Source organism: Moschus berezovskii, chromosome 8 (assembly GCF_049115385.1).
Source record: "Moschus berezovskii isolate FMDL1 chromosome 8, NW_MosBer_1.0, whole genome shotgun sequence".
NCBI lineage: Eukaryota > Metazoa > Chordata > Mammalia > Artiodactyla > Moschidae > Moschus > Moschus berezovskii.
This window is the reverse complement of record NC_142467.1, coordinates 83,912,198-83,936,421: the sequence shown is the minus strand read 5'-3', so window position 1 is coordinate 83,936,421 and position 24,224 is coordinate 83,912,198. Positions and strand designations below refer to the sequence as shown.

At 41.2% G+C, this 24,224-nt stretch overlaps 1 protein-coding gene across 5 annotated transcripts in view; it reads left to right on the top strand.

Moving 5' to 3' along the window:
- Positions 1–271: 271 nt before the first annotated feature.
- The window catches only part of ZNF608 (zinc finger protein 608), a 108,113-nt gene continuing 84,160 nt past the window's right edge, over positions 272–24,224 (top strand). For 2 of the 5 annotated variants that reach the window (XM_055429067.2, XM_088838810.1), the window contains exons 1-2: positions 272–537; positions 3,865–4,959. In XM_055429067.2, coding sequence (XP_055285042.1) covers positions 4,051–4,959 — 909 coding nt within the window. In that variant the 5' untranslated portion in view covers positions 272–537; positions 3,865–4,050. Of the gene's footprint in view, positions 538–1,931; positions 2,867–3,333; positions 4,960–24,224 lie in introns of those variants that run through there. The other 3 variants (XM_055429068.2, XM_055429071.2, XM_055429066.2) reach the window with 3 other exon arrangements.

Here is a 24,224-nt window from a genome sequence, read left to right as displayed (position 1 = left end):
GCAGGAGGTTCCTCAACCCCAATCTGGTTGGAAAATAAAACGCTTTGTCTCCACAACCACCCCCCACCGCACCCCCACCCGTTCTCTGTGTGTGTTTTATACGTGTGTATATCTCAACCCCCTACAGTAGCCAAGAGAAAGCAGCTAACCAATGAGAGAGCCTAGTTTCATAAAAGCTGCTCTCTGATTGGCCCGATGAGAAAGGGCAATGGGAACAAAGAAAAGTCCCTTTCAGGTACAGAGGCTGAGAGCTCCTTTTGCTCCACTCCCCCTGTGTGTGTGTTGTGTTTCAGTCCTGATTTCAGTGTTGCAGAACAAGCTTGTGTGTGTGCACCAGGGGGATTTTTCTTTTCCTTTTTTTTTTCTTTTAATTTTTGCTTTTATAAAAAAAAATACACAGGACAGTCTGTGACATTTGATGGTCCTTCTTTAATAATAAATTTGTTGAAGAGATTATAATTTCCAAAATAAAGCGGCTGCAACCAAACACATTCAATGCAGTTAGAAGGAAAAGGTCAACTCGATCCAATACAGACCGTAAGTACGGTTGCGTGGTGTGTCTCTCTATAGCACTTAGCGGGGACTTCATGCAGGGGAATGTGCGAGTTTTATGCATTGAAATGAGGAACTAGTTACAGGGTTTGGCTTTTGCATTGAGAACAACAACCCAAGAAGGGTGAATTTTTATTCAGTGGAGGGTGAAGCATTTGTAACTTCTTCACACAAATTAAGCTTGACTGGGCACTCGGGGTAACTTAAGAGTAAATTACCTTTGGGGCTCTCACCCAAGGAGAATAAAAGTGACACAGTTACAAATCCTGATCTGCAGTGTCCATTCTCTAGCGCACCTCACCTCTCCCTCTCCTGTCCTAGCTGGGCAGGACCCTCTTCAAAACCGAGCCAGGAAAATGGGGGCAAGGGCAGAACAAGCTGATTTCTGTCTCTTGTCACATCCAGTGCCCAATAATTTAATAATCAACAAGGGAATAGTCACCCACTACATGTAATGGTTATAATTACCATTTTCCACCTCCTTAAAAAAGCTGCGAAAACACCATTAAGGGGGAAAAATGCCCCACCCAACCCAAACAAACCCACAAATAGTAACAATGGTGTGTTTATTACAGGACCTGGCTTGGAGCTAGTAAATGTTTTTCTTTGTTTAAGACATGAGGAGGGGTTCCCTAAAATCCAAGTAGCGTGGAGGTGCCCTACCCCCTCGACTAGTCTTCTCCATCCCTGGCCCCTTGGCAAAGCCTACAAATTGGAGATAAGTTGAGGAAAGGTTTATAAGGTGTTTCTTTAAAACATCTGCTTTGCTCTTGTGCTCATTACATTTCACTCCTTCCGAACTTCCGAGAGCCTAGATCTGCGAGAAATGTTTCACATTCATAACTTGTAGCTGCTCCCACCGCAAGGGCGGGGGTTGGGGGGGAGGCGGCGGGGTGGGGGGAGAGTGTGCAGGGGGAGGGGAGAGACCTTCAGGTTTTTTTTAAAGACCAGATCAGTATTTTCTTGATACGCTTGTCACCATTTTTGTTCTCACGACAACCAATTGAGCCCTTGATCCTCACGTGATGTGAAAGGCTTGCACTGTAACAAAATCGCTCCTTTTAGATGGTTGGTTGTTGCTAACTCGCCCATCCCCCTCTCCCAGCCCCGACATTTCCAGCAAAGCGACTCTCCACTTCCAATCCATCAACAATTCATTACTGCTTTTAGCTTCCAAACGCCAGCTAATTAAAAATACTAAGCCAAGCTCCGGGGCCATCTGACTAAACACAGGAGGTGGTGGGTGAGGGAGGAGGAGGAGAGAAAAATAAAAAGGAGACGCACCGTTTGCTGCGACTATGAATGGGAAAAACTGTCCTGAAAAAGGTCGCCTTAAAAAAAAATTATTTTTACTCTAATTATCGAATTACCACATGACTGATTGGCTTGAGCGACAGCGGATTTTTTTCCCCCCTCGGGGACTATACTAGGAACTCGGTTCCTTTTTCTTAAAACAACATAAAACAGGAAAACATCACATCCTTTCAGGTTTCGAAGACTAAACCAATTTTAAACGCCGTTATTTTCCCCACCCCGCCGCCCCGAGCGAATGCTGTTCCAACTGGTTTATCAGCTCACTGAATCATCTGCTCCCCTCCCCCTCCGCACCTTGCTTTTTCTCCTCTGGGTCAGCTTCTCATCCCACCCTTTCCTCCTCCTCTTCCTCCTTCTCCTCTGTCCCTCTCTCCCCCCCGCCCCTTCCCCCCTCCTTTCCTCTTAAGTTAGTTCAAGAAATCAAATCTGTCAGGACGGGCGGAAAAATGCCACTTCCCGACTAACAGGCGGAATCCAGCCCAGATTTTCAGTCCTTTCTTCTTATTCTTTCTTCCCTTTCACTAATTTATCCCGAGGTTAGCACATTCTGTCTTGTTACTAGCGGACGCCTGTAGGTTTGCTACATGGGATCATTACTTACTGATCACGGTGACTCTGAAGTCTGGAACTGAAGGCGGATTGAGAAGTTGGGAAAACTTTTTTCTCTAAGCGCTCTCTTTTTTAAAACTATTATTCTCGATGCTTGTTAAGAGGAAAAAAAACCCTTTGGTGCTTCTGTTGTGAATGTGAAACATTATCTTCCAGCTGTACAGTGACACATTTTTTTAAGGAGAAAAGGACTGATCCGTTTGCCAAAAGGGGGGGTGGGGAGGTGGAATAATGTTATCGAGTGATTATTCTGGCTGAGATGTGTTATTTGGTTCGTTCCTTCTTGATCATTTGGTGTTTAAGTAAAATGAGGCACAGGCTTGTTTGCCGAGTGGAGTGGGAAAGGCATTTTGATTTGCTGGCCTAATTAAAAAATGATAAAGGATTAAAGGTAAGCAATGTCTGTGTGTGTGTGTATGTATATTTATTTTTTTTCCTTGACAATCAACTGTTAAAAAGGGGCTGATCCCTTTAAAAACCGTTTTAACTGATCTTTGTCAAACACACACTCATTTGCGGTCATTGAGGCCACCTTGGCGCAGATCACTTAAAGTGTATGTCTTAATCAGTTTCCCGTACAGTCAGTAGCACCATTATTTAACAGATTGAGCCAGTCTGTGACCTAGGAATATGGGAGAATTGTTTAGATGTAATTTTTTTTCTCAAAAGGCAGATATTTAGCCTTTTATTTAGCACTGTCTTTTGTAAAATAGAGAAATGATCTTAAAGACGTGTGTGTATAAAATTGTATAAACTTGGGGAAGAGAGGATAGGAGATGGGGGCATGTGTATGGGATGTGGGGGGGTATTGGTTGTTTTTTTCTGTTCCTTACTGGGAACAAAAAACATTGCCCAGACAATTTGTAAAAAGAAGTAATAAAATTAGAAATGAGGAAAATTTAGCAACATCATTCTGAAACTAGCCTCAGAGAACTTCCAGGGTCTGGTCTTTTAAATTGCAAGATCTAGGACATGTTTCAGGGTGTTTAAAACGTGTTCCTTCCTCTTGTCTGAGTGTTCAGCCTGTGTTTCTGGGATTGTTATCATGTGTATGTGCTAGGGGAAAAAGATAAACTTTTTTTTTTTTCCTTAAACCTTTCTGGACTTCACTCAGATCCTTAATATATTTTAATGCCTTTTAAAAGTGATTATCTTTGTGTCGTTGATAAAGGGCTTTTCTTTTTTAGCTACTGTAAGATGCTTACTGCCATGGGTATGTTTTTTGGGTTTGGTTATTTTTCTTTAAACCTGATATTGGACTGTGGAGACAATACATGAGCCACCTTCCTCACAATCCTTCCCTGTACCCCTTACTGACTCCCCAATATTAATCGTTTTTTATTCTGGTAACACCCAGACAAGAAATATTCGACTTTTCCCCCTTCACAGGAAAAGGTGGACCTGGACTGAAGGGTGTAAAATCCCTGGACCCATTCCTGGGGCAGGAAAAAGAAGAGGAAGATTAGAAGACTTTTTTTTTTTTTTTGAGAGAAAGCCCAGCGGAGCTAAACGAATGTCCCCTCATCTCCAAAGGAAAGTTCATCGGATTTTTATTCTAGAGATCTCATCTTCAGGATGTCAGTGAACATTTCTACGGCAGGAAAAGGTGTGGATCCAAATACGGTTGATACTTATGACAGTGGCGATGATTGGGAAATCGGGGTTGGAAATTTAATAATTGATTTGGACGCTGATCTGGAGAAAGACAGACAGAAATTTGAAATGAATAATCCCACCAACACTCCTAGCAGCAGCAACTCTAAGGATTGTGGAGGTCTGGCCTCCAGTGGGGCCGGTGCTCCCGCAGCCTTAGCTGATGGCCTAAAATTTGCTTCTGTTCAGCCCTCTGCTCCCCAGGGGAATTCACACAAAGAGACCAGCAAATCAAAAGTGAAAAGGAGTAAAACTTCTAAGGATGCTAATAAATCTCTGCCTTCTGCTGCCTTGTATGGGATTCCCGAGATCAGCGGCACTGGCAAGAGGCAGGAAGTCCAAGGGCGCCCTGGAGAGGCAACTGGCATGAATTCAGCGCTGGGTCAAAGTGTGAGCGGCGGCGGCGGCGGCGGCAACCCGAACAGCAATAGTACCAGCACCGGCACCTCCGCTGCTACCGCGGGGGCGGCCTCCTGCGGGAAAAGCAAAGAGGAGAAGCCAGGTAAAAGCCAGAGCAGCCGAGGCGCCAAGCGGGATAAGGATGCGGGGAAATCCAGGAAGGACAAGCACGACCTGCTTCAGGGCCACCAGAATGGCAGTGGCAGCCAGGCCCCTTCCGGGGGGCACCTCTATGGCTTTGGGGCCAAGAGCAATGGAGGTGGCGCGAGCCCCTTCCACTGCGGGGGCACTGGGAGTGGCAGCGTCACGGCTGCTGGGGAAGTTAGCAAAAGTGCCCCGGATTCAGGGCTCATGGGAAACTCTATGTTGGTAAAGAAGGAAGAGGAGGAGGAGGAGAGCCACAGGCGAATCAAGAAACTGAAAACTGAGAAGGTAGGATAAAGTCGCCTTCTTAGATCTCCTACTTTTCTTTGTGTGCATTCGTGTGGGAGGCGGGGGGTGGGGGTGCCTCTGTGTGCCTTGCACTTCTTCGTGCTTTCTGGTTCGTTGTGAGATTTCTCTGCTGTGCATCTTTGCTGTGAACGTTTGGTCTGGGGTAGCTTACTTGGGTGCAGTGTTTAGCTCTGCTTCTGCTGCTACTGCTGCTTCCGGTGCTAGTGTTTGGGTCCTCAGGTGGGAGGGTCTGAGTGCTCTAAGTCCCTTTTGCCTTACCCAAGGGCTCTTGGCCAGTCAGCCAGTTGTGATGTGCTTTTAATAGAAAACCTGCTCCTGGACCCATGTACCTCTTGTCCTGGTTTCTCCCCTAAGGAGAACTGTCTTCTGTTACAATGTGCAGGTCCTAGTATTTTTGGTAATGTGTCCTTAGGTGCAGGGTTCACGTTCCCTCCCCATGGAAGTATGTCTAGGATTCTAATTGACACTCCACACATTTATTTTCTCATGATGTTCTCCAAAATAATCCTGTTAAAGGATATCGTCCTGTTAGTGTTCATTCAGAAACCTTGGTATCCTAGGGTCACTGGTTTCATAACTGTGTAGCAAGAATGGAATGGTTTTGGTGGCTGCCAGGGCTCTTTCCTTGTTCCCTTGCCCAGTTCTTAGCTAGAGATTTAAAGAGTGTTATCGCTTGGATTTCTAGCTTGACCAGGGAGCTGAAAGGTTGGTAAGAAAAGTGAAATAGACTTGGTGGATTGGCATGCTGAAATGTGAAAACAGAGCCAAAAGATACTCTAATGTGTTGCATCTGAGCAGTGGGGAGGGTTGATTTAGGTAATTTGGACCCTTCTGCCCATCTTTTGTCATTGTCTGAAAATCTGGTGAGACACTGCCTGTGAAAAATTGCCCCCAGTGTTGTGCTGCTTAGTGCTGGAGGCCTAGAACTTAATGCTCTGGCAATTACTGTGCATTAAGTAATGTCCCAGAGCTGAAGGCACTCAGTCCACTGAGCAGGTTGAGAGTGAGCTGGGGGAGAAGTGCTGACTCTATGTAAAGTTAACTCTTAATACCGTAGATTGTACCTTGAGGAAGCAGAGTGCGTATCATGTGGTTTGTGGTGTGATTGTTTGGATATATATGCTTATTCAATAATTTAATTTTTGCTATTTCTCATATTATCAGAATTGTGAAATGTTTTAGGGTGACAATTTCTGTGTCCAATTACTCACCGCTGTTTAAATCTTTTTGTTTTCCTCTGTTCAAGATTTAAATGGGAGTACAGGAATGAAGTTTTGGTTTTATAATTTCAGAAGTTGATGAAGGTACATTAAGGTGTAGATGATGCCAAAGTCAAAAAAACCTTCTGCATGCCTGCTTCTTTAATCCATAAGCCTTTGGTCAGACAGCATTTTGAACTGATGAACTTAAATACATTTTTTTAAAAATCCAGGTTTTGATTCTTATGCTGAAATGTAGAGTTTTGCACAATTTCTGCTAAAGGGCATTCTGAAGTCTTATTAGTACAGTAGTGCATTTACTTTTGTTGCCAATCGTCTTCAAATTGCAGTTCTAATCTGCTCTAACTATCTAGATGAATTGCCCTAATCCAGTGCTCACAATGGCTGTGGTTAAGGAGTCAGAGCCATTTGATTGGATTCACTGCTGCCTGGAATGTGGGAGGTACTGCCCTTTTGCATTCCCCTTAGCCTTTTAATCTTCCAGCCAAATGTTCACATTCAACAATTTTGTTTAGCTGGCAATCGGGACATTTCAGTATCTCAAAGGCTGCTGTCATGGCAACTGAGATTAGAGTATGGTGTTGGTTCTCCAGTTTTTTGTGTTCTTTTCACTTTCCAGTCACAGAGGAAACTGGATGAAAAATGAAAGAATTAAATTATTCATATACATGCAACTCATCTTCAGTCAGAGCAGTATAAATGTGATAATATGAATGACCTAAATGGAGAGCAAACAAAGTCATGACAGGTCTGGGGTGGAGGAGGGGAGCAAGCAGAGTGTATTTCGATTCATACCACTGCCAACCATCACTGCTGGTGTGGGCACAGCGGCCCTTCAGGGATGGCGCTCAGGGCCTTGGATCCTGTAGTGCTGGCCCAGGATATGGAAGCTTGTTCCTTCAGGCTTTCCTGTCTACTTCCACCCCACCCCAGGAGGACTTTTCTTAAGGATGTTTCCTCCTTGGCACACAGGAATGGCACTGCCTTGTACAGATGCCTCCCAGGGAAGTAACTCCAATGCCACTAACTCTTGATGGTGTAAAATTCGACTTCAATTTAGAAAACAATTTCTAATGATGGGAGGAGACCTCTTGAGGAGGGAAAGATTTAGTAGGACAAGCTTTACCTGACAAGATAATTCCAACACTGAGGCATCCTTTGAGAAAGGTTTTTTGACGTTTTTGTACAGTGTTTTAATTTCAGAGCCTCGTTTGATTATCTGGGTTGTGAAGAGTCAGTGTCTCAAAAGTGAAGATGATTAATTTTCAGCAGTCGGATGTGGCTCATGAAGGGGCCAAATGTGAAAGCCAGAGGAGGGTGTAATGTGGTGTATGTGCTTTTTTTTTTTCCTCCCTGGTTGGATGGTTCACAGGAGATTCATAAGACTTGCTGTCACCGGTTAATTTTCACAGCATGCTTAAATGTCTATTTTTGGTCTGTTTATTCTGTTTCCTCGCTACAGAAAGTCATGTAAAACATGATAAATTGGACCTTATGAAACCTAATTAAATCAATGAGCATTCTACTCCTTTATGTGGAAACCACAAGTATGTTGTAAAAGTCGCCACTCCCTTAATACGTGAACAAAATCAAAACATGCCATAATTCTAAGATGTTTGAGCTGTATTTCTATAGCCCATTTTGTGGTTAAGCCACCAGTGACGTGTCTGAATAAGTAGATTTGACAGGTTGGCTTTTGGTTGTTGAAACCTGCTTCTCCACCTACCCCCTCCTTTCTTTTGAAGCATAATAGCCTGCATTGAGGCTCTTCTGTATGTCCTCCTTAACTTATCAGACACAGGCAATCAGCCAGGCTAAAGTTCAGTACAGTATATGGGTTTATTTGATCACTGAGAAATTAAAAAACACATAGATGAATTCTTAAAAACAGCTGAGACTTCAGATACACATTAAAATCACAGGGACTCTTATGTTTGGGTCTGGGGTTCTAACTATTCAATGCACATTTAGCAAAGAGAAAGATTTCAGTAATATTGTGCTGCTTTCATTAAACTGGTCCTTAACAGCCTGCATGTGGTATCTACAAATGGACCTGTCTATAAAGGATATCATTAATTTTATTCTCTTGTAGAAGCCTTTTTACACTTCACTAGGGAATTCTGGCACGTTGTCTAAGTGAGTGTGAGTAGTTGAAGAACATATTTTGATTAATGAGTTTTGTGAATGATAGGCTTCCCCCCAAATACAGTGCCCCCTACAAATTCTAGTTAGAGAGCACAGTTTATCTACTGTGAAATAAAAGGGCAGAAAGGTCACTTGCTATAATTAAAGAACAAAGTCCATTGTTGTTGGACAGCAAACTGTTTGGAAAGCTACATAAGGGACTTAGCTGTTAAAAAGGTTGGTAACTAAGGGCAGCTCCCAATCAGCATTGATTCAGCTCCTTTCTTTTCTATTGCATTCCTCATAGGGTGACAGGGCTTTTGAGATGGGCTGCCCTTTCCCCAAGGAAGTTTTCTGTGAGAACCCATGGAAGCTTGGAATATTTGCATGGCCAGGCACATCACTGGGTTCTAAGCATAGTGTCTGAAATCTGGGTTTGCTGGAGAGATGTAAAAAAAAGAAAACTCAACAACTGATTGTGCTAAAAGAGATAAATAATGTTTACCAACTTTTAATAACTTTGCAAATAGTCTGTAAAAAGAAGGGGAGGGTGGGCGAGAGGGATTGATTGTCAAAATGTCATGAGGTTAAGAATGCTCTTCAAGTAAAATTGCTTGGCTGCAAGATGGTTTTAATTAGAGTGTTATAAAGACTTATTTTTCCTAAGCAGCATTTTATAGTTAGTAAATGAAATGTATGCCGAGAGTGCTAAGCAGAAATCTCCCTAACCACAGAGGTGTTCAATAACCAGATTCAAACAACATGGAAAGAACCATCTGTTCTTCATTTTCAGCATGAAAAACATGGGTTGAATGGCTGAGATTTGCTCCAATTTTGACTGTGTCTGTGTGTGCCTGGTTTTTTTTTTTTTTTAATTTAAAAAAAGTTCACCTGGTACTTCATAGAAACTCAGAATTGCAGTAATATGAGCAACACTGTGAAAACACATGTTCCTACATTTATTTTAACCAGTTCCACTTTTATTTAAAAGATTTCCAGAAGCCCAGCCATTGAACACTTTATAATGGTTATTCAGTTCCTGCAGGCAATCACAATGAGGGGTCAGTTCTTCAAAGATCTAACTATTTAGTCAGTATCTGAATTATTTTGTCAATTTTCCCCCTGGAGGCAAGAGGGGCAAAAGCTCTCCCAGGCAAGCTCTGGTCAGCGTTTATCGGTTAATCTCATTGTATGTGGAAGTGTCCTGAACTGGTATTTGCTCTCCGTAGACCTTACTCTGGTTCAGAGCTATTAGTCTAGGATTGTGGATCATGAGGAAAATATTCTTTTAACGACGATAACTTTGGAGTCCTTGACTTTTAGACCGCCAAGCTTCTGGGTTCTGGTTTTAGTAAGAGCCCTGGGTAAAACATTATCCGGCCTTTGTTTGAGGTCTTTTATAGAAGCTAATGACTGGGCTTGTGCCTCCCTGAGATAAATGACATTATCTCTGAGTGGGCTGACAGGAAACAGACATGTTAATGGTGAAGCTGCAGGGAGGATGTGCCTGGGTTCTGACAAAAAAGTGGAGAAGGAACCCCTGGTTGTGGTCATTAACACATGCATTCCTGCTCTTCCTAAGAGGCTCTTGATAATTGGAAAGCTATTTTAGCCACGAACACTTAAATCATAAATCTACCACTCCTAGTTCCTTTGCATTCTTCAAAGTAGCAAAGTAATGTGTTTTTTGTTAACAAGTGTGTGATCTGGTTTTTAAGAACGGTGGCAGTTCTAGGTGGTATGGTAATGACATTTGGGAGGGCTGCACATCCCAAGCTTTTCTCAGATGGGATCTCTCTTTGTCTTTCACCATGGCTCCATCATCCTCCTGCTTAAATAAATGAAGGAATAAGTGGGTCCAAAAACTAAAAGGAAATCATTTTTATTCTTGAAGAGGTCTCGTGGGAGAAGGATAAAATCTAGTTTTTTCTGAGCTGGGGAGATTTTGCTCAGTGATTTGAATGTGATGAAACCTGCCTTTTGAAGTGTATGTTTAAAAAGTCATGGCTATAATTGAGTTTCAATGCAGTTTTTAAACTCTCTGCTTCTTGAACAGAGATAATTGCCATGTTGAACACACTCTAGACGTGCAGAAGAGGTGGAATGGTCATGTTATTCTATTCTTTAATATTAAGCACTGGAAGTTTTTCATAGTAATTACTGTAGCACAACATAGTTTTGATTGCCAGCACTCTGAACTTGCCGGTGATCTGAACATCAAGGGTTTTGCTTGAATACTAAACAGTTGATTCTTAAGTTACTTGTATTGCATTCTTGTAGAACATAGAAACCAGAACTAAGGAAATACTGAGAGACCCTTAGCAACAGCAGAGTAGAAATAACCCCTCTTCACTAGTACGATTGTTAATAAATAATAATACCCTCTTAATCTGTACATTTAAGGTTACAGGGAAAGAGAACAGGTGAAATCTCTGTCTCAGGAATGACTTTAGTCATCATTACAGGCTCTTAGGGGGATCAGACTGGTACCCTGTGACTGGTATTTATTTCATAGACATGTGTATAGACATGTTATAATTTCACACACAGCTGTTGGATTGGGAGTGGATTGGGAGTTTTTAGTTACTGTGGGCTTTATTCTTTTTTAAACAGTCACAGTTGATTTTTCTCTTCCACTCGACTACAGTGTGGTTGGCCCCTCTGTATCCATCCATGTCTCTCTTCCAGGTGATGTTTCTTTAGTGACTTCTTGCTGTCTGTTGCAAGTTCTTTTTAATTCAACCTTACAGGTTTTGCAGTGGGAACAAAGCCTTTGCAACTGAATGAAGGGTTGTTAAATAATTCATAGTAGATTAATCATCAGTTGGGCTGTCTGTAATGTTGTTTTGGGGTGTATAAAGGATACTCAAGACAGGGAGATTGGCACCTTGTTCCTAGAATTGAGTTCTGCATACCTGCTAAATTTTGGTTAGACATAACCTTTGAAAAAGTATTGAAATAGATTATGGCTTTTGCCTGAAGAACTGAAGAGATTACAAAGCAAATACTTCTTATATTTTGATAGGTTAGTGACCCCTAAACCACGTGGATCTCATCTGGTACTCAGAAGGAACCCCACCTGACCCCATTCCATCCTGTGAAGCTAAATGAAAATTTAATAATACATATTTTGGTTGTAATAGAGAACTCAAAGGGAAAAGTGCTCAAACAAATGGGTTAGAAGTGATGAATAGACACTGCTCTTGATTTTTCAAAGCTACCCTTTCTTCTTTCTCATCCCTACCTCCCAGCTCAGTTTTATTATTCACTGTGACTGTTCTAGCTCAACCACTGGCTTTTTGCAGCTCCTGGGAATCCTTATTCTCACTAGCACCTTAAGAAAAACGTGCCTATGGGGACATTTAGGCATATTTCAATAATGCCATAAAAGGCAGCTTTTACAGTTTAAAAATATATTCATTATATTTTGTGTTGTACATAATGATTTTAGAAAGCAGATATTTAGATCGTGGAATTGGCTTATTATGTTAACCAAAGAACAGATGGCATGGTGCCACAGACGTATAATTTTACTTAAAGGGACTTTTAAGGTTTTGATGTGTTTTCTTTTCCTCTTATTTCCCTGATGGCTTCTTTTTATTGAAGGGTAACTTAAGGAGACCTGGTAGCAATTTTACTGCCTTCCCCTGACAGTTTGAAATAATAGCTTGGTCTTTGGTTGCACTGATCTTCTACCAGTCAACTTGATTCTGGTTTTTGTCATGTGGCAGTGAATTAAAAAAAAAAAAGTGTAGTGTGTTTTAAGAAATAGACTCTTTTATATGCTTCAATTAGCAATAGATGACCAAATTCCAATTGGTCACACTTTCAGGAACTCCTAGAAGTCACTGTGTGTCCTTTCGATTAAGGAAAACTCCTGGTTTGGTTTCTCAGGAAAGCACATATGGTCCTCTGGCTGCTTTAGATCCATCCTTTTTGTTTTTTGCATTAGTCACTGCAGGTTCAAAGGTCCTTAAGTCTTTCCCTGGTAGGTTACATGCTTTCCCCTTACTGAAAGGCTGTACTTTTTTGGTTGCTATACCTACCATGTGTTTCAATTCAGTTGGCATAAAAGTACTGTTTGTTTCCATGCCTAGATTTTATAGTTTTACCCATTCACTAAGAACATCATCAGGATGAATTGGAAAGCATCTCTTATTGTTATTATTATTATTTTTAACAAAGTGTGCCTAGCCAGACCAGATTACTTTTGGATTTCCTGTCACCTCCTCGGCTGATTTATGGATGGCTCATGTTAAAAGCAACAATAATGTTTGAATTGGAAGAGCTGAAGCCTCGGGTTTTCATTCTTCATGGAGAAATGTTTATTTGTGTGTGGTTCACCACAGTACATGGATAATGCTATCAAATCTGTGCTTTATTATAAGCTTATGACTAGCACAGCCGCACTTCAGTTATGTGTTTCTTCATTTTCCTTCTTTGCAAATTCTTTTGTGATGGAAATGAAATTAGAACCGAATCTTTGCAGCCAAGGGGAAAATAAGGCACCACAAGTAGAAATTGTCTCTTGAGCCAGTTCAGAAGTAAGTAAGCAGCGGTGATTTAAGAAACATTTTTCTCAAAGTGGAGTCCATAGGGAAAAAAGGACTCCGACTTAACTTTTCCATGAAGATCAGTAGAAGACGAGCCACCGCGCACTTTGACACATGGAGGCTGTTCCAACAACGAGGCTTTATGCCTTTATATTGTTCCACATCTGAAGTAACTGGTTGAAGAGCAGTTCACATTCCCAAACCTTTCAATTGCTTTGAAAGTGGAATGTGAGTTAAGTCATATTGTTGGCTTCTGCTCCCCGAAGGGAACGACATGATTTGAAGACAGAGCAATTGAGCTTTTCCGCATCAAACTCCATTTGGTCAATTGTCTCCATTTACATTCCTTGCCCAAATCCTTCACCAGCCTTTCCCATGATGCCGCAGCAGATGCCAGACATTGAAGCAGAAAGCGAGCAGCTGTTTCCATTACTCCATGGCTGTATTATCCTCCACAGTCTGCTTGCTTTTTCGCTCCCCTCCCCCACTGGTAAAAAAAAAACACACCTTCTCTCCCTCTGACGTTTGCCCTTCTTTCCTGAGTTTATCAGCCTGCAGGTTTTCTATCTTATCAGGACCACGGATTTCTCAGGAAGGCCTGGTTTATTGTTTCTCTGGGGGAGCAGATGGAGGGCCCAGGGCCCTTGGGGGCGTGGCCGGGCTGCGCGCTCCCGATGGTGGGCGTGGCTGGGGCCGTGTCGGGGGCGCGCCGCCGGGCCGCGCCCTCCTTCCCCGCGTGGACCCGTTTATAGCCCTGAGCGCCGTAAATCTGTCAGCTCTTCACAACGCCTTCACCTCTTTCGTCATTTGCTTCTAGTTTGACAACGTTCCCCTGAGGCGGAATTCTAATCTGCTTCCAATTAGTTGCAAAATGTGACTGAAATTTCCACATTATGACTGCTGTTTTACTTGCACGCACACATCTAGAAACAAATTAATGCTCTTGAATATTTATTTTTTGAGCCCTTGGATTTACTTGAAGAGGCAGAGTTTCCAACTGTTGGGAATGACTTCCAGGATTTGCATTTTTTCCCCCTCGAAGCCTTCTATACACAAGATTTTTTTTTTTTTTTTTAAACAAGAAGCACAATAACCATGGTGGGGTCCTTCCACCATCTCATAATAAGCTTTTTCCACCTTTTTGAACATTACTCAAAATGTACTGTGTATGTTTAAGTTAACACAAATCAATTTTGTGTTTCTAAAATAAACATAAGAAGAATGTTTGCCCAGGTTTTAATAGAGGGTACCTCCTGATGCAATGTTTTAACCACACAAATACACACAAATTTGCTTCTAAGTATATCATCTCTGTAATGTAATATTCGGTAAAAACACAAAAGATTTGTTACACACTTTTAAATTCTTTGATACTCAAAAAATAAATGACTTAGGCGATTAATTGGGGTTAACAAATACAAGCGCAGGGTTAAAGACATCACTGTGGGCACTGACCTTCTCCCCCTAGTTTGTGCCCAGATCCTGAGCACACCCTCTGGAAACTGTTGGACCTGGTGGGCTGCAGTGGGCATAGTCGATGGTTTCTTGTGACTGGAGTTTCCCCTTATTCTACATAATCCACTGCGAGGAAGGGTTTCGAACTCTGGGTTTGGGGGTGGTTCTACTCTGAGGGAAGTCACTTACTCCCAACTCTTTCCTCCTTTTTTTTTAAACAAAGATTCTGATCCATCCATTATATTACATATAATATGTAAATATTGGAATTGTTTACATCTTGGTTGCTGAGAAGTTCAAATTTAGCTTTATTACTTGCCTAAAAGACTCCTTTCTCTTGTACTGTGAATTTTAGTAGCAAGACAGTGGGCTCTCAGGTTTAGTATTTGCAGAAAGGTGGTAGTCTTAAAGAGTGTATTTACACCAGCCACATTTACTGGTGTATTTTATAGTAGTGTTTGGTCTTCAGCATTTTGGCAGATTGATATCAACAGTAATGATGGTTTTAAAGCGGTGTGAAGAATTTTATTGATGGTAAAGTGGTTATGTTGATCACATTACTCTGTATTAGTTTCTAAATAACACCTTCACATGTAAATAGATCAATATTTTCCCACTACGTTGTCACATGTAATTATAAAAGCCCTGTATTGGTTGATTTATAATGTCCTTTTTTTTTAAATGTGTTATTTTCAATCTCTATAACCAGGAGGTAAAGCATTTATTTCACTGTTTAAAATTAAACTTAAATTATTTATTGTATGTAGAATATGAATTATTCAAGTTACTTTATTGAAAAACTTTGAGCTATGCTGGAATTCCACAAAAGAAGTAGGAACGCTCTTTGTTTTGCTTCCTTTCTTTTTACTCTAAGATTGGTAGCAGGAAAAAAGAGCCAGATTAAATCCTTAAAAATTTAAAATGTGGTCCTTTCAGATTGTTGAGACCTCCTGGGTTTAAAAAAAAGAAAAAGAGAAAAGAGTGGCCCCATGGTGAAATGCTTACAATGGGCACGATTGTGCTAGCCCCTCAAGTCCTGGGGTTCACTAATTACCCTTTAATGATGTTGGTCTGCCCCAGCCTTTTCCCTACCTTGGGAGGAAAAGCATACAAGACCATTGGAGTTCAAGTGGATCTTGCTGTATTTGCAACTTAGCATAACTGCTTTGAAGGCCCCCAGGGCGCTTAATTGGGGCTGGGCATTTTTGTTTTGGGGGAGACTACACACAGCTCCCCATTGTGTGTGTAGAAGCCACTGTGCGTCTTGGAAACATTACATGTTTTTGTTGACGGTGCATAGTTTTATAAACTCCAAATGAGCTTATTGCCTTTTAACCATTGAGATCACTAAATAATGGAAGAACCTCGAAGTCTCTTGAGTTGGGTAGCAGCCAAGCAATTAAAAAAAAAAAAAAAGAATGAATGATTTAATTGTAGAGCAAACCATTTGTTTACAGATTAAGATTTATTCAGTCACCAAATCCTATGGACCAGGAGGTAAAAGAATGAGGCTGTAAGATATAGGAATTGAGTGCCCAGTGTTCTGTTTTGTGATCACGCTTAACCGTTTTTACCGTTGTTTTTCACAAAAGAATCAATCAGTGAATGGTGAGAACTGCTCAGCCAAGTGTACTTTGTAAGATATAAAGAGAGAGGGGAGGAAGGCCGAGGCAGGTTGTCACTTTTTTGCTGCCTGATCAGGAAACTAAAAACTTAAAGTTCTTTCAACTGGGAGGGGTACAGTGGCTGTTGCTGAATTTCCTGTTCAGATGAGATGGGCTGGTGATAGTGGTGGTAGAGACAGGGAGTAAAACGTGGGAAGAAGGTGGGTGGGGAAGGTGGTGGTTGGTGGGAGAGCCTTTGTCAAAATGGCCATCAGCAGTGCATTCTCTTGAATAATGGGGGTCTACAGAAATTTCCTACTATTTCATTAGTTAGTGACCATGATACTGAATGCTTCCCTGCTGGTTCAGACAGTAAAGAATCCACCTGAAATGCGGGAGACCTGGTTTCCGTCCCAGGGTTGGGAAGATCCCCTGGAGGAGGGCATGGCAACCCACTCCAGTATTCTTGCCTGGAAAATCCTCATGAACAGAGGAGTCTGGAGCCTACAATCCATGGGGTCCCAAAGAGTCGGATATGACTGAGCGACTAAGCACAGCACAGCACAGCACATGGTAATGAATAAAGAGAAACTTTCCAGCCAGGGCAACGAAGTGGTATAGCAGAGGGGTTGCCTGGCAACCAGAATTTCAGGTTGTCTTTTCCGTTCTTTCTGTATTCTTTAATTTTTTTTAGGGCTAGATATTTTTGCCTGGGAAATCCTATGGACAGGGGAGCCTGGCAGGCTACAGTCCTTGAGGTTGCAAAAACTTAGAACTGAACAGCAAACAACAACAAAAACAGATTATATTGAACAGTAAAGACCAGAAATCATGGCATTTATCCCATTGTAGTTGTATTCCTTCTAATCCATTTGTGGACAATGCGGTTAAGGAAATCACTGGTAAAGTGCTATTTTCTAGAAGTATCATTTTGAACACTCCCCAGTTCACTGTTTCTTATTTTAACATTAATCTTGGAAGTGAAACCCTTTATCTCAAAGTGTTCTTTTGTGTATAAACTGTCATGATAACTCTGGTTACTTACAAGTATTGTTTCTACATGATATCTTTGTATGTTGTCTGGCCATGAAAAAACTCATTCCTTTTGTAACATTAAAATTACTTGTTACTTGATGCACATTTGATAAAGTCTCAAGTGTGTTAAATTGGCTCACCATGATCTTGTTTTGTTTTTATCTTCCTTAGTTATAGTGCCTTTATTTTGGTATGATCCTTTTGAAATGGTTGGATTTTTGAGTCTAAATCATAGCTGACAGCGTCATTTTACAAATTTTCTTTTGAGGGGGTTGGTGAGCAGCAGGAGGGTTATAGGAATGGGGAAGCAGGGAGGGTATAAAGATTTAGGTGTCAATATTTTCATCTTTGTCAAGCTAGTGACTTTTAAATATGCTGTTGTTCATTCCTGATGTTTTTTGATTGACATTTTCTATGTTATTGAAGAAAGAGACTGGATTTTATTTCTGTGAGCATCCAACATAATTTTTAAACTTTAAAAAAATTATTTTATTCAAACATAGTTTATTTATAGTGTTAATTTCTGCTGTATAGCCAAGTGGCTTAATTATGCATATATATATATATACACACACACACTTTTCCATTATCTTTTTCATTATGGTTTATCTTGGGATGTTGAATATAGTCCCTGTGCTGTAAAACTTCACATTTTTAAATCTTATAAAATTTAGTGCTGTCATAGTCACGAAGTAGACTAAGCTTGTGTAAATATTTTAAAAAATCATTCCCCAAAAAGTCATGTTTTACTGAAGAGGTGGTAAATCCCTGCAAATGCCCACCTAAATTTGATTTCTTTGGGTGTGATTTGACTGATATTTGTGCTCAATCTAGGTTTACTTAGGAAACCAAAACAAAAGCACAAAGATAAAAAAGCATAGCTCATGTTAATATTTATCACTGCTTAGAGGCTTTGCAAGATTGAAATCTCTTTGCTGTCTTAATCCCTCCTGGAAGGAAAGTCTCCCCCACCCTTCCCCTACCCCAGATTGTTAGTGCCTCCACAATGTGAATGTTTCTGAGGATTTTAAAAAGCACTTAATCTAAACATACCATGTATTTCGATGTGTTTAGTTTGTGTTCACATGTGCCTACAGAACAGGGAAGTGGTGCTGAGCTTCCTGCCAGCAAGGTCCGCTTGTGTCTGGTTCCTTCTCTCTAACCTGTTCTGCATGCTGTTTTAATTGGATGCTTTTTGTTGCCCATATAAAATGTGAAAGGAAACACGCTAACCTTTTTAGGATGCTCTGGAAATGATTTTTATAAACCTGCTTACACAGAAATCTAGTACTTTCTATTATAGCTCATATTAAAGGCTTAATGTCGCCTTTGAAAGGCTAGCATATGAATCCATAAGCCTCCTATAAATTCATGTACCTTATTTCCTTGTAAAACCAGTGTTTTCTACTTACCTGGCGTTAGCACAGCTGTAGATATTCCTGTTCAGCTTTAGGTGGATGAAGTTCTGTACCATCTACCGTCCTTTACCCGTGACAGGCTGATGACACAAAAATCACTTGCCATTGTTGCATTTCAGCTGAAAACTTAGACACATTAAACTTTCCTTTCTGACACAGAGAGTGAAATCTGAAGAGATTGTAGACTTTCATACTTGAAAAAATCTAGATCTAGAAAATGTCCAGTGTTTTCAAATCACATTTTCACTGGTGTTCAGCACATAGATACAGATCTCCTCAAATCGCCTCTGAATTTGGTGAAAAGCTGGTCAGCACACACTAGTAGTAGCAGGAAGTTAAATGGTGGAATAAAAATACACCTATTTATCTTTTGTCTATAAAATATATTCTGCAGGGTTTTTGAAGAATTTCATCTTGGCTTGTTTGTAAAACTCAGGAATCTGAAGAGTAATACTCATTGTACAAATATTCTGTGCAACGAACTCTAGTTGTCTCCATGTTATCTGAGCCTGGATGTGCGTGCATTATTGGACAGAGAGTGTTTTGCTGTGGTAGATGTGGTTTAAATCCTAGCACTGAGCATAGCATTTACTTTCTCAGCTTACCCACAAAATCTGTGACTAATTTAGTGAATGTGAAGATTTTAGTCCAGATGGTTAGGTTTAATTGTAAAAACTGGAAAGATTTCAAAGTTCCCTTTGTGGGAGTGCAGGAAACAACAACTAAGCAACAAAAGAGAAGGAGAAATAAGTCACCAAATACAGCATATTTGTATATTACACATTTATAAACACACATGCACGTACACACACATATATGTCTGTATATACAGTCAAGGAAAAATTTGAAGAAGTTATTATACCAGTCAGCAAGAACAGTTGGGATCAAGAAGAGAAGTAATTTTTACTGTTTAGGGATTTGGTATGTTATCTTTCAAGTCTTTCCTACTATGTGTGTGTTTGGCGTTTTCTGGGCTCAAAATAGGTTTCTTCTCACGTGTGTTAAGAAGATATCACTTTCCTGTCATCCTCTGTTGGTTAAAGAGTGTTGCCAATGACCTCATCAAGCACTCGGGAAATTACAGTCTTCCTCAGACCTTGGCGGGTGCTCCGTCACTGTGGTGCTCTCTGAGGCCTGGGCCAGCCCGTTCTTCTATCACTGAAGCTGTGAAGTTCAAAGAGGGAGTAAGCTTGCAGAAACGGGTGATTAGGTAATGATTAGTGCTATGGAAGGACCAGCCTCTTTTTCAGCATCATTTATTCTAAATAGCTCTTGCTCTGACATGAGTACAATCATCTAAGCAGATGCTTTCAAAGCTGGTAAGGATCTTCTTCTGGCTGCTTCCTATACAGATCAGAGCTTAAAGGATAGAAGGATAGAGAGGTCCCCTTCTTTTGTTGGCACACCGCTGAGCTGAAGTCTTTCTCCAGTAAATTAGCTCTGAAATTTGTAGGCTAGTAGGGCTTTAGAGTGGACTTGATTTGTATTACCCAGAATTGTAAGACGAGATAGAGGGAAGAAGAGAAAAGTATCATGGGGCAGGAGAAGGTTAGACCATGGGGCTATTGATAAGATCTGCTTGGTTCAAGTAGAATAGCTGGGGTTCATGGAAAAGTGATCTACTAGGCAAGGAAGTGCAAACATGCCCAAATATACATGCATACGTGTGTGTGTGTATAAACAGATTTCACAATATTCAGAAAATGTAGAGAGATGAGTTAAATTTGTATGTGTCACATTTACCACGTGTCTGGTGCTTTAATATTTGATTATTGAGCCCTCAGCATTTAAGAATGGTATGAAGAACAAGCTTGAGCTTGTGTTTTATGGTAAGGAAGATAAGCAGAAGGCCAGCTGTGTGGGCTAGTGATTTTCAGATCATGGAAAACCTGTGTAATACAGGCCAAAAGAAGGTACTTCCTGAGGAGATGTTAAGAGTAGATCTTCGAGACTATTATCGGTAGCATGGGAGCAAGATAAACAGAAGGCCAGCCACCCTAAAGCAGAGATGGTCTTTGCTTTGATTCCTTTGCCTATGTTAATTTTAAATATATCTTTCTTTACCTTCTGATATCTCCCCATCTGCTTAGAGCCTAATTTTCCTCCATTTATCAAGAGCTTTGCCTTACAGCAACCTACTGAATGAATAAGTGATTAAAGTGATTTTAAGATGGTCACCATTGTAAGTAGACATTTAAAGGCCCAAGAATGGAGCTCAAGTGTGGGGACTTTCTGGTAGGAGGAGAGGCTGGGGGGCTTTCAAAGCTGACTTTTTTGTGAAGTTGATTTTGGAGAGAACCTCTTCTGTAGGTGTTTCTTAACATTGGAGGCTGACAACAAGTGATGAGTGATGTAGATGAGTGATGTAAGTGATGAGTTTGAAGCAGAGTCGGACATGGCTTTTTTTCCCCCCTTGTCTTGATTTCATAGTGGATATTGTAAGGTACTTTTCTAACTAATGTAAGGAGTGAGCTTCAAGTTGGAACCTGATAAGGATTGATACTGCCATTAGGTTATGGGATGAGTCAGACTTGATAGTAGCATAAATGTCATACTTTTCTATTTCTCATTTGTGTTAATATATTTTTATATGTGTGTTCATTTATATAGGTTGTGTTTTCTAGGCACATTTCTACTCTACCTGATGAATTTGATTTGAAAAATAAAAGTAATAGAAATAATCTGTGTTACTGAAAAAGATCAATGAAGGCAGCTGCACAAGGTCAAGGCTACTAGAATTCTAAGGACACAGGTCAGAAAGATAATGGGTAAAAAACTCAACAGTTGTACCTGTCAACTCACCACTGGCCAGAGTTCCCAGAGTTTCTGCATGCGGTGTTAGTCGCTCAGTGATGTCTGACTCTTTGTGACCTCATGGACTATAACCCACCAGGCTCCTCTGTCCTTGGAATCCTCAGGCAAGAATACTGGAGTGGGTTGCCATTCCCTTCTCCAGGGAATCTTCCCCAACCCAGGAATCAAACCTGGGTCTCCTGCATTGCAGGCAGATTCTTTACCGCCTGGGCCACCAGAGAAGCCTTGTGCAAGCAGGTTCGTCTCTAATTTCCTCTGAAGGCTTGACTTAGGAAAAGAAGATGGTTTTAGGACTGACAAAGCCCACGGTTGTATATTTTTTCTGTTGGAACCCTGGCATATCTTAGGACACAGTGGAGAAGAGATTCACTGAAAAAAAGTAGATTTGCCTTCTTGTTGAAGGACCTCTTCTGTTGACATTTCTTTAAGTCTTTGACACGAGGAACTGGGTGTAAGAGATGAATGTGAAGTGCAGGGTCTGATGTGGGTATGATTTTGAAGCCCAGTTACAGGGTAGGGAGCTGTGTCAAGTTTGAACCTGCGGGAAAGAGAATTGGGCTAACTGGAGGGATATCAAAGCCTTTTCTCCTGATTGATTTGATATTTGCACCTTTTTTTTCTGGATGTGTTTCCTAGTCTCTTGGTTGTCTGTACATGCTGTTAAGTCCACCCAGATAGTACACATGAACTATATTCTGGGCAGACCATGTCATATTGGGTTGGGAGTTAGGCACAGGTCAGATCATGGAGGGCCTTGAAGGACATTGTAAAGAGTTTGGATTTTAGTTTGAATGTGATGAGAAACCTTTATGCAGAGAGTGATATAATTTGGTTTGTTTTTAAAAGCTTGCCCTTGACTGCTGTGTGGAGAGATGACTATAGAGAGAAATAGGGAAATGAGTTAACAAGACTTTTTTGTTGGCCCCAGCAAGAGAGGGTAGACTTCTTTGTGCAACAAGATATGTTAAATGAGGCCAAGAAGTCAGGTTAAGATGAGACTCAGAATTGACTCCTGCCCCTGGAAGGATGATGGCTGTTGGTGATCAATCTTGAGAGAAATAGTCCTGGGTGAGGGATGGGAATGAGAAGAGTAACAGTCTGGCGTCCTTGGATTTCGTGAGAGAAAGTCAGAAGCTGATGAGTTTAGCTTTTATATAAGGGGCATCTGCGATCAGGGAATGTGTTGTCTGTCAGTTTTTGAAGTTGGACGCTTGTTTGTATGCTGATGGGACTGGTACAGGAGAGGGAGAAAAGCTGCTCATTCCAGAGAGAGGGCTTAAGGTGTTCTGGAGGAGGCACGGGGTTGAGGTGGGGAAGATCTGTTGCCTGGGTGCATCTGTGGGCCTCTGGAGTGGGACAGGTCCTCCACAGTAATAGAAGGAAGGTCAGAAAATGAGAACAGATGTCGGAGGGAGGGTGGTTGGTAGGTTTTGGGGTGGAAAAATGAGAGCATATTTTCATTCTTTGTCATGTGTGCAGGATATTACTGCTCTGTCAAGGGATTCTTTTTGATACAGATACTGTGGATAGCCGTTCTCTGCCTCCTCCTACAGTTTAGAGAGCTTTGACTGTTTTGTGTTCTGACAGTAGAAATATTAGGGGAAGGAGCCCCTATAGGTCTGTTTATTCTTTCATTCATCCCTTTATTCATTGCTTCACGCAGCACGTAGTTTCTGAACACAGATTACATGCCAGACACAGCCTGAGTCCTGGAGATAGGATCGGCTGCAAAGTCTCTGCTCTAAGTTTCTTTGGGCCAAGTAAAGATATTCTGCTTGATGTTAACTGCTGTAAGTGAAAATCAAGCAAAGAGGTAGTAGAGGGATGTGGGGAAAGGAGAGTTAGTATTTGTTTACATTTGAGTAGGGACCTGACAGCCAGTGAGGAGGAGCCATTTGACTCCCTGGGGAGAGAACTTAGGAGGGCATAGCAGGACATCAGGTGTACAAGGCCTGGAGGAGAGGGTGTGTTTTGTGTTTTGTGAGGGTGTGTCCAGGAGACACCAAGGTTGTTGAAGCTGAGTGAGGGAGATGGGAGAGGGCAAGGAGGTGAAATTCAAGTGGAAGGGTCAGGCCAGGCTCCAGGGAGCCATGAAGAATTCAAGTAAGATTCAGAGATGGGGGGAGTGGATTCGAAGTTTGAATAGTGGCGGGCCAGGCTGTGCCTTAGGCTATAGAGGGTCTCATTGTCTGGGGACCTAGTCTAAGCTTAACTTCCTTCTCTATTCCTCAAGTGGTTTTTTTTTTTTTTTTTTTAAGTTCATTGTAATTTCTGAGTGGTTAAGGGAGATGGAGGGAGTTATCTTGTGTGATTTTTATCAATTGATTTCAGGTGCAAGATCATAAAAAGTTTTTTTCCCAGAGAGTGAACAAAGTGGTACTTTCCTCAAACCATATTGAAAAGAGTAGGTGGATGTCTCCAGTTGTGTGTACACACACACACACACGTATGCACGCATGTACCCTGTAGTATTAAGTAGTTTGTTGTTCAGTCACCAGGTCGTGTCCGACTCTGCTCCACCCCATGGACTGCAGAACGCCAGGCTTCCCTGTCCCTCACCGTCTCCAAGAGTTTGCCCAAGCTCATGTCCACTGAATTGGTGATTAGGTAGTTTATCATTACTCAAATTACAACCGAAATTTAAAATGGTCATAGTACAAGTAGAAATTCTAATTTTTTCCCCTTGCATCCTATTGGCCTTCTTGTATGCTCCCTGGGTGCTTAACTGTCCTGCTACTCTGGAGACTGATCTAGGACCCTGACAAACGAGTTGTATTTATTAAAATACTTTTAAATTTGACTTTAAAATTTGAAAAGCAGTATATAAATTGTTAAGCTGTATGCAAATAGTATATAATGGAAAGTAAGTTTTACTTCCCCCTTAGACCTACTCCCCAGAGTCAACTATTTGGAACAGTTTTGTATGTCTTTCTTGAAATAGTCTCCGTATGTTCAAGCATGTATATTTATATATCTCATCTCCTTATAAGATCAGAGTATAGTAAAGAAACAGATCTGTAC